This window comes from Micromys minutus (assembly GCF_963924665.1).
Source record: "Micromys minutus genome assembly, chromosome: 14".
Lineage (NCBI taxonomy): Eukaryota > Metazoa > Chordata > Mammalia > Rodentia > Muridae > Micromys > Micromys minutus.
In genome coordinates, this window is record NC_137983.1 from 13,816,486 (window position 1) to 13,829,723 (window position 13,238).

A 13,238-nucleotide genomic window follows, 5' to 3' on the forward strand; every position below is an offset into this window, starting at 1 on the left:
AATAGTATTTTTAGATGGAGGCCAGAAAAGCTCCATATTTATTTTTAAATGGAAGAAGGTAGTTAATAAAAAAGTCAGTGTTTCTCAAATTATGGGTTTGATTCCTGTGCCTAAAAAGTCTTCGCTGTTAGATTTAGACTTCCTGCAGAATTAACAAAAGAGAGTCTAAAGTTATTTCTTATTAAAACAAATACTTGTAGCGAACAGTCTAGAAATTAGTTGCAGTTCTTTAAGGTACAAGCTGAGAAGTTGGGTCACTTCCTTGCACGAATACAGAAGTGCACACATACAATGGTGTGGAATAATGGCAGTGCATGCTAATCTCAGCAATTTATAACCTAAAACTGGCAGCCTTTTCATAGTCTACTTATGTCAATATTATCTACCAGTGGTCCAGTTATAAGGTTTTTAAATTATTTTATTTTAATCATGAGTGTGTGTGTGTGTGTGTGTGTGTGCGCGTGTGTGTGTGTGTGTGAGTGCCCATGGGAGGCAAGAGGGCATTAGATCCTTTGAAGATGCAGTTACAGGAGGTTGCGAGCCGTCCATGTGGGTACTAGGAGCTGAACTTGGGACCTGTGGAAGAGCAGCAAGCCCTCCTAACCATAGCACCACCTCTTAGGCCTTATGACAAGGGTTTTATGAACATACAGATGATGCCAGAACTGTAAAGATACCACAAGTAAAATATCAATACAGGTTTCATTTTGAGTTTTGCGGTCTACTTTGTAGATTACAGAGGTCACTATAAAATGCTTGGGGGGCAGGAAGTCATGGTGTGGCTCAGTAGATAAGAGTGCTTGTTGCACACATATGATGACTTAGCTTTGAATTCCTCGAATTTATAGTTTTTGTAAAAAAAAAAAAAAAAAAAAAAAGCCAAGCATGACCTCATATGCCTGCAGCCCTGTAGCCGCAGCTCTCTGTTGCACACTCTCGCCACCAACATAGATAGCTCCAGGCTCAGTGAGAGACTTTGCCTCAAAGGAATACATTAGAGAGTGACAGACAGGAATCTGGTGTCTTCCTTGGCCAGCACAGAGCACATAGCCACATGCACACAAATGCTTTTTGTCTCGGAAGCTACTGTGCAAACATTCCATTGGGTGACCAGGATCACTCCATATCTTCTCATCTGAATATGAAAACTTGTGACCAGAACAGTTCTCCAGTGTAGCTGAGACTCTACTGTCCTTGATGCTAGACAATCGAAAAGCTCTTGTGGAGCATGATATGCTGGCGAAAAGAAATGAATCAAAAAAACACATAACTAGACCCATCTACCTAAACATGGCTTTTCATTACAATTGGTTTTCTTTCCTACAGCTAACAGTTATCTGTGGAGAATATAGTCAAGACCCCTAAGGAAGTTTCCTGGAGGAACAACTAGGACCAACCCTGTATTTATACTATTCTTTTTCTAAACATGTATTTCTGTGATTAAAAATAGTATACATATTAAGTATCCTGAGAGATTAACAATCAATAACTGATCATAAAATAAGTTTCCGTGTGCCTCTCCTGTTCTCTTGAGTCTATAGTTCTGTGTTACTGAGCCCTGTTTGACCACAGATAACTAGAACCTCAGAAAGCAAAAGACCTCAGATAAAGACTCTATCGCAACTTACACAACAGTTAAGGTGAAACACGATGCAAAATGGGGTTTCACCTTTGTATCATGAATAGTTCCTCTTCTTTTCACATGTAATTACTGTGTATGGAGGTCAGAGGTCAACTTGCAGGAGTCCATTTTCTCCTTCCATCTTATGGGTGCCTGGAATCAAACTCAGATCTTTAAGTACAGCAGTTGGACACATTTATCCACTGAGCCATCTTGCCAGCCCAGGATATCTCTTTATCCAGTAAAGACATTATGCATGAGAAGTTCCCTGTGTGCACTTTGCTTTCTCCTCTTCTCACCACAGTAAACCAGAAAAGCTGTCAGAGAGCTAAGCTTTGTCAAGGACCTGCTTGTGGAGAAGGGAAGCCTGTGGTCAGAGAGGATGCAGTCTTCATCACCCTACTTCTCTGGTTGGGCTGGCTCTTCGTTAGGGGCTTGCACTTCTTCATGGTGTTTCTAAGCTGTAGAGGTCGCTTTCCTCTCCAGCATCCAGTGACTTAAGGCCATGAGTTCCTGAGGTGCTGCCACCTTCTGGCTCTAAGTGAGGGGTGCCCTGTCTCCATGAATACACTGAATTCTCTTCATCAGCTTCTGAGGTATTGGTTTCAGTCCATTTTGATCCTGCTATAACAGGTTGCACAATGAGTAACAACAAAGAAATGAAACTCGGAGAGTTCACAAAGTTTAAGACTGAGGGGCAAACATCTGGCAGGGAGCTCCTTGCTCATGCCTCTTCTCATGGGGAAAGGGTTAATTAAGAGCAGAACTGGTCCTGTGCAAATGAGTGAGAGGAAGCAAAAGGGGGAGCCAACCTCGAGGTTTTGAGAAACCCACCATGATAATAACAGAATAAGTGTGTTTAGTCACCCCAAGGCCTTACCTCCCACCCAACACTCCTGCCTTTAGGGATCAGGTTTGAAACATTTAAGCTCTGAGGACACATTCTACCCACAGGGCATCAGTACTGCTGTGACTTCTGGTGATTAGTGGTCCCTTCCATGTCATCCTTACCCTGCTGGCTCATCTCCATCTCGGTCCTTACTGGATCTTCTAAGTTCTTCTTGCCATCTAGAGCCAAACTATGACTTAAATCTCCCATGCCACGAAGCCTCTGTATGCCCGCCTACCTCCTACCACTGGCAGCTGTTGGGCTCAGGAATTGCTACACAAACCATAAGAACACTGACTTCAGTTAAACAAGAATAGTTTATTGAACACACATCCCAAGACTGATCCATCAGGACCACAAAAGAAATCAATTGTGGTGCCAGTCTCTTCTCAGGGCAGGCTTTTTGTACGAAAAAACAAACAAACAAAAAACAGGTTCAGAAGTTCAGAAGGCAAGGGTGGAGGCAGTACTACATTTGTCTACGTAGACATAGTATTTTCAGCTAAGTTTTAAGCTGATTGGTCCTAAGTGAGGTAAGAGGGGTTGTGGACGGGTGAGGAACGGGGGAGTTTCAGAGCATTGAGATAACACGGGATAAGTATACAGTCATAGTGTTAGGACTTTCTAGGAGAATTCTTCAGTGTCTGCTATGGATAATGACTCTGGCAAGCTGAGAACCTGAACCTAATTTCACCTTATGACCAGCATGGAGGCTGAATACAAAGTAGCTACACTTCTGTTAAAAGGAACAGGCCTCAACCATAGTCAACAAACAAGAACTGAACCCTTAGCTACTTTCTTTGTTCCCCATTGAAATATGTGGAAACTTCTAACCCTAGGTCATTCTACAGCCAAGAGGGACTGCAGAGAAGTGGGATGGAGACTATAGCTTCAGCCTAACCACACTTGAGCTGTTGTCGGTGTTCTGCACCGCAGACACTGCACGTTGAGCAGTCTCTTCAAGCTTGGGATGAAGTGGAGACGGCACAAGACCATTCCCTCATCTGCTAGGCTAGCCTGATCTCACTCTGTAGCTCAGGCTAGCCTAGCCCCTATGTCCTGAAGGTGCCCTTGACTTGATCCCACCTCCACCTCGGGAATAGATTACTTACAGGCATGAGCCACTGTACTTTGCTTTCTGTCTGCTTTTGTTACATTCTGTCCTCTGTTTTTTTCAGACTTCTTCCCATCTCTGTACTAGGAGATCTTCAGTTCCCCATTTTGTCCTGAAAGGGGCTCTTCTTCCACGGATATGGACCACCTGGTCTTGCTGGCTCTCTGTTATCTCGGAATAGGATTATACAGGATGAACATACTAAGAAGAGAACACATCTGTGTTAGCTGCTGGGAACATGGTGCTGAAACTAATGGAGCTCTCTCCTTACCATACTATGGTTTCTATGTGAGGACATAGGACCAAGTGAGATGCCCATCAATACGGAAATCATTAAATCAGTTATGGAATAGCCCATTCTGGGAAATATTATCCAATAAATGGTTTAAAGCTAAGTCTATACATGTTCACACACTCCTGCTCCGCCTTCTACCTCAGTTCCAGGAACTTAGCCAGCCTTGCCCAGCAAGTGCCTTTACCTTCTGGTCTGTCTCACGGGCAAAGGCCCCAGGTTTACACATTACTGCCTCTGTATTTTGAGCTTGTTACCCTGAAAGAGAATGGGGCTCCTCCAAACTTGGGTCTTCCCTAGTTCTGGAATCTTCATAAGACACTGTTCTGAGAGTCTTCATGTTAGGACAGGGCTTCCAACAGCTGTATTCCTGCTACTGTTGCTTTGAACGCTGCTTGTCTCGTTTTTGTGGAGTAACCAAGGATCTTTCTTTAATCGGTCCATTAGATTCCGACAGTATTAGAGATTCTCCCATACAGTGATCAGTTTCCCAAAGACTCCCATGTGTTCCTGATTCACCTGCTTAACTTTTCTCTAAATATTTTTTTAGCTGTCCAATTAGACAGTAGGATAAAGCTCTTGCACTTAAAGCTCAAGTTTCAGAAAGGAAAATACAACAATGTCTGTGTCGTAGAAAACAGCCGCCGACAGCTGGAGTCGCATCTTTGACATCCTCGGCACTGATTCAGAAGCTATTTCTTTTATCACACAATGTGCTGATACCAAGGAGCTTTATCTTGAGTCACTTTAAACACCAGCTTCTTTCTTTGATCTTGTGTTTCTGTTGAGATTCAAAGAGCTTCGTACTGTTTTCTTAGATAAATCAATTATATTTAATCCAATCAGAAAATACAAGCCCAGAGACTCTGAAGCCAAGCGCTATAGATTGTCTCTAAATACACTCGTCAAACTTTTCTTTTTGCAGATGCAAGTATTGGCACTATGATGAAAACCTGCTTACCTCAAGTGTTGTCATTGTCTTCCATAATGAAGGATGGTCAACCCTCATGAGGACGGTCCACAGTGTAATCAAAAGAACGCCGAGGAAGTATTTAGCAGAAATCGTGTTAATTGATGACTTCAGCAATAAAGGTAATATCTGTATACTTGACATCTTGGCTAGAAAATCAGTCAATCATAAGTAATTGTTAAGATGTGTAATTGAATATGTTTTCAAAGTGAAAGCCATCTACTGATACATTAGTATGTTGTCACTGTGCCAAGTCACTGTATATGAATCATTCTGTTTAATCCTAGCAGTCACCTTTAAAATACTACAATTACCTGTTTTATACAGGAGACTCAGAGAACCCATCTGACTTTCGATCAGGCACAGAGGCAGTAATCAACTGTTAGTTCAAGACTTTTTTTCTGATGCTGTACCAATTCAATTCAGTGGGGCTTGAAATTCACACACACACACACACACACACACACACACACAGAGAGAGAGAGAGAGAGAGAGAGAGAGAGAGAGAGAGAGAGAGAGTTACTGAAGGATGGGAAAACAGGACCGTGTCTATTTTTCAGTCACTCAAAGTTCCAGCCACGGTTTCACACTGAAGTCCACGTACCTGCCTTGAGCCCTCCATTCTGCACTTGAACGATGCTGCAAGTACGGAATTTGCCTTGAAGATGCGAGCGCATGCGTTCCTTCTCTGCTCGCTGTCACTAAATGCCAGACAAACGCAGCTTAAGGGGAAGGGGGCTATTTGGACTCACAGTTTGAGGGTTCGTTGAGTGCACATCAAGAAAGAGGAGGGGTAAATGTGCTCAGTTCATGTTCTTCTTTTCTTTGGACAAGGACCCACGTCTGTGTGACGGAGCCTCCCGAATTTGAAGGCTAGATCCTGCCGAGGCATCGTACTAATCACCACACTGCTTTCTAAGAACAAGCCTTCTACAGATGATTGTATTCTCTGCTTGATTTTAGATATTAAGTAAAATAAGTTATGACTGGGGGCCATGTGTGGGGACTCCTGCATCCCAAGCTTAACCTTGAGCTCTTTGTGTGACTTGGCAGAGCCTACATTCTTGAGTTGCTGACCTTCCTGCCTCTGTCTCCCAGGTGCTGTGACCAGGGGCTGGCACCCGGCTCGGTCCTCATTTTTTTAAAGGAGACCATTACAGTATTTGGGCAAATGTTAGGTCATCTTGGTTCAACTTGGAAAGAGAGGAATCAAGTGGTAATTTTCTAGAAACTTTAATTTTTATAGCTAGTTTTGAGTAATTTCTTTCAATATGTTACTGTAAGCTAAATAGATATTCTTAATTACAGAAATGTAGAAATAATGCTCTAGCCCCAGATACTGAGTCAACCTGCAATGAAAATGCAATGTTGCTGTTTCAATGCAAATCTGCACATTTGCTTATTTATTTATTTAGCTGATCACAAAACAATTGATGTTTTTGAACTGACTGAAGTGCCCAGTTGTTCAATAACAGGATGTTTACACGCTGGCAAACACATTTTCCAGTTTCTCTGCATAAGACAAGAGTACCATGAAAAGACCTCTGAGCACAGCTTCACACAACCCCCTTCGCCTAAGCTCGGTCTGGATCTCTTGACGTTTGGGCACACGTTTGCCGCTTCTGCACGGACGTAGCTAGAATCTTGATCTAGGCACGTATACTAGCACCAGAAAAAAGTAAAATTATGACACATTTCCTCCCCCTCATTTCTTGCAACTGATAACTGCAATTACTAATCATTTTCATTACTCTGAACATAGATCTTTACTTTTTAAGCTCGGTTAAATCTATTTATTACCTTGGATGTCTTATCTTGGTTGCAGTTCTCTTTTCCTCTCTTTAAAAGAAAATTAATTAATTATTTCTTTATTTATTCATTTATTTTATATATTCAGACATACCAAAAGAGGGCCTCGGATCTTATTACAGATGGTTGTGAGCCACCATGTGGTTGCTAGGAACTGAACTCAGGACCTCTTAACCGCTCAGCCATCTCTCCAGCCCTTGGTTGCAGCTTTCTATGACAAATGCTTTTACCAAAACTATTTCCTTATTTGCAAGACAAGTCTTTGAAAATTTAACTTCAGCGGGCTGCAGAGGTGGCTTGGTGGCTTAAAGCACCAGCTGCAGAGGACAGGGTTTGGTTCCCATCACCCCTGGGATGGCTCTCCAGCATCTGTAACTCCAGTAAAAGTTGAACCTGGACCCTCCTCTGGCCTCCAGGGACACAGAACAACATGAAGACAAGCAAACACTCATACACATAAATGAATAGGAAAAGAAAATATGCCTTTGAGTAGAATTGTTGACACTACCACTGGTGATTTTTAAGTGTATAAAAAAATATCCAAATCTAAGCACTACTTTCTGAACTCACCTGTGTTGGTACTACTGGTAGAAATTTTATTACTAATATTTAAAATCATCATTATAAAAAGAAGAGGTACTTTACCATCCGAAACTAGCTTTTCGGCCCCCAAAAAAGAACAGAACCTGAGGCTTGGGTTGTTTGTGCCTCTGAATTTCTCCCGCTGTCGGTGTGAGCATCTCAGGCTGCGGCTCTGCAGTTCTAAGTCTCACACTCAGGCAGGATCTACGTACCTCACCGTCGGCAGAAACTTTTGCATTCCCCTGGGACACAAATCCAGAAGGTCTGTAATTAGTGTTTCCAATTTCAAGACAGCATTAATATCTGTTGCTGCAAGCTTCGGAAAAATTGTAGTATTTGCTTAACAAGGCTCAAATAAAAAATTGGCCTGTACTTTGCTGCAGTAGATTTAGAAAAGTAAACCTTGAAGTTAGTTTTCTCTTCTAGAGACAAAACACAAGACCTCTTAAAGGGCCTAACTACTCTTTATAACCTTTAGGCTTCTGGTAATGACAGCATTCTCTCTTAGCAAGATTTGGGACCTTTAAATAGAGCAGGTTCCTCTTCAGTTGTGTGCATCTTGGCTGAGACCAAGGTGGCCTCAGGTGAACAGCCCCAGATGCTTAGAGGTCTGCAGCAGCCTGGGTTTTTCTTTGTCCCACTAGATGGGCCTTGTTCAGTGCAGTCTCTGCTTCCCAGCTGATGGAACTATAGCAGCCCCAGCTTTGTACTGGCTCCACAGAGATGGTCAAGAGAGAAGACCGGGGAACATGAATGAGCTCTCGATGCTTTGCTCACCAGTGACCCATGACCTTTCCAGACAAGCCTGCACCACCAACAGTCACAAACCCAGCCTGACAAATGTGGGTTGTAAGAAGGCAATATTTACTTAGAAAGTGGCAAGGGTGTTTTTGAGTCCTAAATACAGTCTACTACAGTATGGTGTCACAGAGAAGTCATTTGTCTTGACTGAGAGTCTAGATTTGAAAAATAGGTCACTCACTTCTATACATCAAGATGCATTTGAGGGTTGTGTTGAAGTAACGTGTCCCAAAGACAGCCCTAATGGAATTCAGAGAGACGCTAGAGATTAATGACAAAAGTTTGGGAAGAAAGAACCAAGGAGCAGACTTAGATTTAAAAAGAAAGAAACAACTAATTTTGAAAGGAAAAAATCACCAAACGTTTTAGCAGGAACATATAATTAAACTTGAAATTGTATTTGTAAGACTCTTTATTAAAAAGTTGATGTCAAAATGTGTGCGTGCATGTTATCTTAATTCTGAACACCCATATGAATGGGTGTTTTTGTTGGTAATAAATTCCCTGATGCTGTTACACACACCTGTAATATTTATTAGTGCTTCATCTGTGGAGGCAAAGGATCAAGAACCCAAGTCTGGGAGCTGGAGAGAGGTTCAGAGACTGGCTGCTCTTCCGGAGGACCACAGTCTGATTCCCAGCACCCACGCAGCTCACAACTTTTGGAACTTCAGTCCTAAGGGATGAGGTGCTATGTTCTGACCTCCTCCATGAACCAGGCACACAAGTGGTGAATAGACATACATGCAAAGTAAACACCATACACATGTAATTTTAAAGCAATTTTTTTAAGAGTTCAAGTCTAGCTTCAGCTACATGGTGAATTTGAGGCCAGCCTTGGCCATATATGTGACATTCTATCTCAAAACAAACACATTAAAAAGCTTCCTAAAACAAGCAAACTATTAAATACATGGTCCAACACAACCAGCTCTCAGCTAGATACAGCAATTTTTTTGGGTGGTTTTTGTACTGATGAGCCAAAATTTTAACAATTTTAGGATAATTTCTGTGTCCTCAGGAAGCGTCTCAGCGGGATACAGGAGCTAATTCTAGATGGTGAGCCAATTTCCTGGGCTCACAATGATAAACAAAAGCTGTTATTTTACAATGAGAAGCCAAGGTGCAAACTTTGCCAATTGTGCCTAGTTTTCATAACATAGAATTCCCCCTACTAAGTTACAAACATGTATGCATATGTAACCATGATTATCATTTAATTCTACACATGCTTGTAATGTTAACTACAGACAAAAAATGTGTCTTTTGACTGTTATGGGCCAACTTGGTGGCTAAACTTGCTCCCAGTAAGACGGTGATTTTCTGTACCTATTGTGGCTGGAGAAATATGGCCCAGAAACAAAATTTGGAGCAGTTCATACCTTGCGCAGACTCCAGGAAAACCGCATGGCCTTATCAATAGACTGTGTATCTTCGGAATCCCTGACCTTCTTTCAACTGCAAATTATTATCTTTTCATTTTAATCTTTAAACCCGACATTTTTAACTTTTAATATTAATTTAACGTTCACAGGGAAGCTTGATAATGTTTTCATGCTACCCAATTCCCCATAGATATACTAGGCTCAAAATTAACTTGTAACACATTTTGCCTTCCATCTTTCTTTGCTGTGATGGCAGAGGACCAAACCCAGGACCTCAGAAATGCTTCTCACATATGCTCTACCACCGAAGTGCACCTCCAGCCCTAACCTTCTATCTTAATTGATCTTATTATTGGTCTGACCCATGTACAAATTGATCAGTGACTCCACTGCACAGCGATTTGCAGTGATTCTTTACAATGTCAAGGAAATATAATCCAATCTTTGTTTGAGAGGAGGAGTAAGTTTCTATGTAAAAGTCCATAACGTTGGATGGATTTTTCTTTTGAATTCACAGAACACTTAAAGGAAAAACTGGATGAATACATAAAGCTGTGGAATGGCCTGGTGAAGGTGTTCCGAAATGAGAGGAGAGAAGGCTTGATCCAGGCTCGCAGCATTGGCGCGCAGAAGGCTAAACTTGGACAGGTAGGAAGTGTGGGCTGTGTGCTGTGTACTGTGCACTGTGTACCGTGTGCAAAGTCAACACATCCTTTGTGGTCACAGAAAGACAGATACAGTTTGGAATTATCTTTCTTTTTTTTTTAATTGAAATGAGAATGTTGGTTTGAATGGATAACTTAATATGTCAAGATTGACGAATGTGCTAATCTGTGAGCATCTAATTTTAAAATGTGTGTGATATTTGCTGTACCGTGTGTGAGGAGTATTTTTTCACCCTGCCTCTTTTTTTTAAGGTTTTGATATACCTTGATGCCCACTGTGAGGTGGCAGTTAACTGGTATGCGCCACTTGTAGCCCCCATATCTAAGGACAGGTAAAGTCACCTTGCTTCTTTTTCTTTCCTAGTTGAAAAGTAAAACCTTGTCCTAGACGGACACACACTATTCTTCACTGTGATCCCGTCCCATCTAGTTTGCCAGATGTTGTGTGAGACGTGTTCCTTGTGCTGTTTGTTTCCTGGGTGGAGCTAGGAAGATGCTTTGGACTGATCCGAAGGTAGCCAGCCTGTATTCGAGATAAGCTAGGTATTCCCCTGCAGAACTGTCTTCATATTCTGTTGAGACTCTGACACTTAATTGTTCCCTCTCAACAGAATAAATGCTCTGAAGACTTGACATTAGGCCTTTGGGTTTCTTATGAGCTTTGGAATGATTACATTAGATGGTAAAGGGCCAACTGTTCCTCAGGTCAAGCCTCTGGGTTCCTATGGAAACGTCAAGGTTTAGAAATAGACACTTATGCCATGGAAAGCAGTGATCACCCTTAAGTTTACAGAGCTGTCCAAAATGCCAGAAGGCAGCATCCGTCCCTAGCTCCAAAAGCTTCTGCCTCCTCCCCAGAATCCTCACTATGTCAGAATCTAGGCAAATGCAACATATTCTTGTGGCAAATGGCACTGGTCAGATGGAGAACTTGGGAGACTTTGTTTAAGGTGAAGGAAGGCCCATCATAAACACTGCACATGTGCTGTCTGCCTTCATCCCCACAGCAGCCATGCCAGCTACATGTGATTAGCTGTGCTTACTAGCACCAAGGCGGAGGAACATAAATGTCCCACAGCCTAGTAGTTGATGAACTCTTAGACAGATCTCTGGGCTTCTTTACATGTCAACGTTTGTTTTAAATTGTGAAAAGCACGAGACAAGAGGGAAGATACCTGACCAGGTAGCCAGGTCACTGTCTCCAGGGCAATGTGGAAGCCTACCCAGCAGCAAGAAAGTGGCCTTCCAGAGGTCCCAGTTGGGAGCCCATGTGTCACCCGGTGGCCCTCCTGTGAATTTCTGTTCAGGACAGAGTAAGCTTTCTTCTAGAATCTACTCCATCCTATAGAGGTCTAAGCACCATAGATTTTTTTTTTCTCTGTAAGTGATCTCCATTTTGAGAAGCCTATTCTTAACCCTTTCTGGGACGGTGAACGAGCACCAAGGTCATCCAGCATCTAGGTTATTCAGTGCTAGCATTTTACCAAACCCACAGGCAAAGGAAGGTTGTTTTGGGGTTTTTTTGTTTTGTTTTGTTTTGTTTTTTAATCCTTCAAATTCTTAGTTCATTCCTAAAGTTCCTCAATAGATTCTGAAGCATCTTTCTTGCCTTTTTTTAAAAGTAAAATACAACATAGAACCCAAGGTTTTAGTTTTGTTCAAGTGGGTTACTTTAAAGGAGGGAAGAGAATTAAGTAAAAGCAAGAAGGATGTGTTCATAATAACTACTTCCTAAGGATCAGAAAGGAACAAAGCTGGAAGGAGCTGTTAAGAGCATGCTGTCGGTGGATATGTATACACAAAAATGTACAGTCGTTTTTAATAGGAGACACAGAGAAAGCAACAGGTAGAGAGAAGTCTTGAAACCGTCACAGAATGACTCTGAGGCTACGGCCAGCGATGCTGAAGTCAAAGGGAGGAAGCTTCTCACAATCTCTGCGGCACAGCTCCTGCCCCAGGCGTTTGTGTGGACAGCTAGGCCAAACTCCCTTCTGTTCTGCCCTTCCGCTAACACGGGCTTGGCTTTCACGAGAACTTGTTCTCTGTGCCCCCGTTAGACAATCGTTTCCTAATGCAGAATGAAACCAAGTGCAAACGGAGCCTGTGTAGCTAGGCCTGGTTCCCTAATCGGTTTGGGATTCTTAAATGCGTTTTCATTTTCTATAAATGTTTCAGAGCTACATGTACTGTGCCTCTAATAGATTACATAGACGGGAATGATTATTCCATTGAACCTCAGCAAGGTGGGGATGAAGATGGTTTTGCCCGAGGGGCCTGGGACTGGAGTATGCTATGGAAACGTATTCCACTAAGCCACAAGGAAAAGGCCAAAAGAAAGCATAAAACTGAACCTTATCGGTAAAGTTTGTTACTTTCCTTTTTCTAAATGTTGAATGTTTACCTGAGTCCTCTTTTTTTTTTTTTTCCTTCCCTATGAACTCGTATAACTATGTGGGTCCATACATGTGTTTCCATTTGATCTTGCTACATCATCAACACGACACAGAACCATTTGCACTGTGCCGATTATAGATGTCATAAACGGCAACACATATGAAATTATCCCCCAAGGGGGTGGTGATGAAGATGGGTATGCCCGTGGAGCTTGGGATTGGAGTATGCTCTGGAAACGGGTGCCTCTGACCTCTCGAGAGAAGAGACTGAGAAAGACAAAAACTGAGCCGTATCGGTAATGCCTGAGTCACTCACCTCCATCCGCTCTCTCCGGCTACTGCTAACCTATTAACCCTCTCACCATGCTGAAACCTCTCTCGCTGTAAGACCTGGAGCTGTCGGCTCAGATGCTGACCGAGCTCCTTGCAGCCTCAGAGCTTTGATGAATTCACATTGGCTCCTGGAACAGCTTTCCCTCCAATTGCAGGCTCCACTAATGTGAATCATTCTCTTTCATTGGGGAAAAGTAATGCGAAAGGCGTTATGAATTTGAAGCGTAAGCAGGAAAGAGGGAAACAGCCCTTTCCTGCCGTCTGAGGAGACCAAACAACAGAGTGTGTGCTCTGTAGATGCAAAGCACGTAAAATTCGGACAGCTCCAGACTTGCAATTGGCCCCTTTAAGTCTTGGGTGCAGTGTTCAGTGAGGGAAGGACTC

General features: G+C 42.5%; 1 protein-coding gene across 4 annotated transcripts in view; it reads left to right on the forward strand.

Moving 5' to 3' along the window:
* GALNT7 (polypeptide N-acetylgalactosaminyltransferase 7) overlaps nucleotides 1-13,238 on the forward strand; it is a gene marked incomplete at its 5' end in the record, with an annotated part of 116,455 nt that overhangs the window by 87,427 nt on the left and 15,790 nt on the right. For 2 of the 4 annotated variants that reach the window (XM_080929028.1, XM_080929030.1), the window contains 4 exons: nucleotides 4,842-5,008; nucleotides 9,981-10,111; nucleotides 10,381-10,460; nucleotides 12,635-12,817. In XM_080929028.1, coding sequence (XP_080785154.1) covers nucleotides 4,842-5,008; nucleotides 9,981-10,111; nucleotides 10,381-10,460; nucleotides 12,635-12,817 — 561 coding nt within the window. Of the gene's footprint in view, nucleotides 1-4,841; nucleotides 5,009-9,980; nucleotides 10,112-10,380; nucleotides 10,461-12,303; nucleotides 12,487-12,634; nucleotides 12,818-13,238 lie in introns of all 4 variants that reach the window. The other 2 variants (XM_080929029.1, XM_080929031.1) reach the window with 2 other exon arrangements.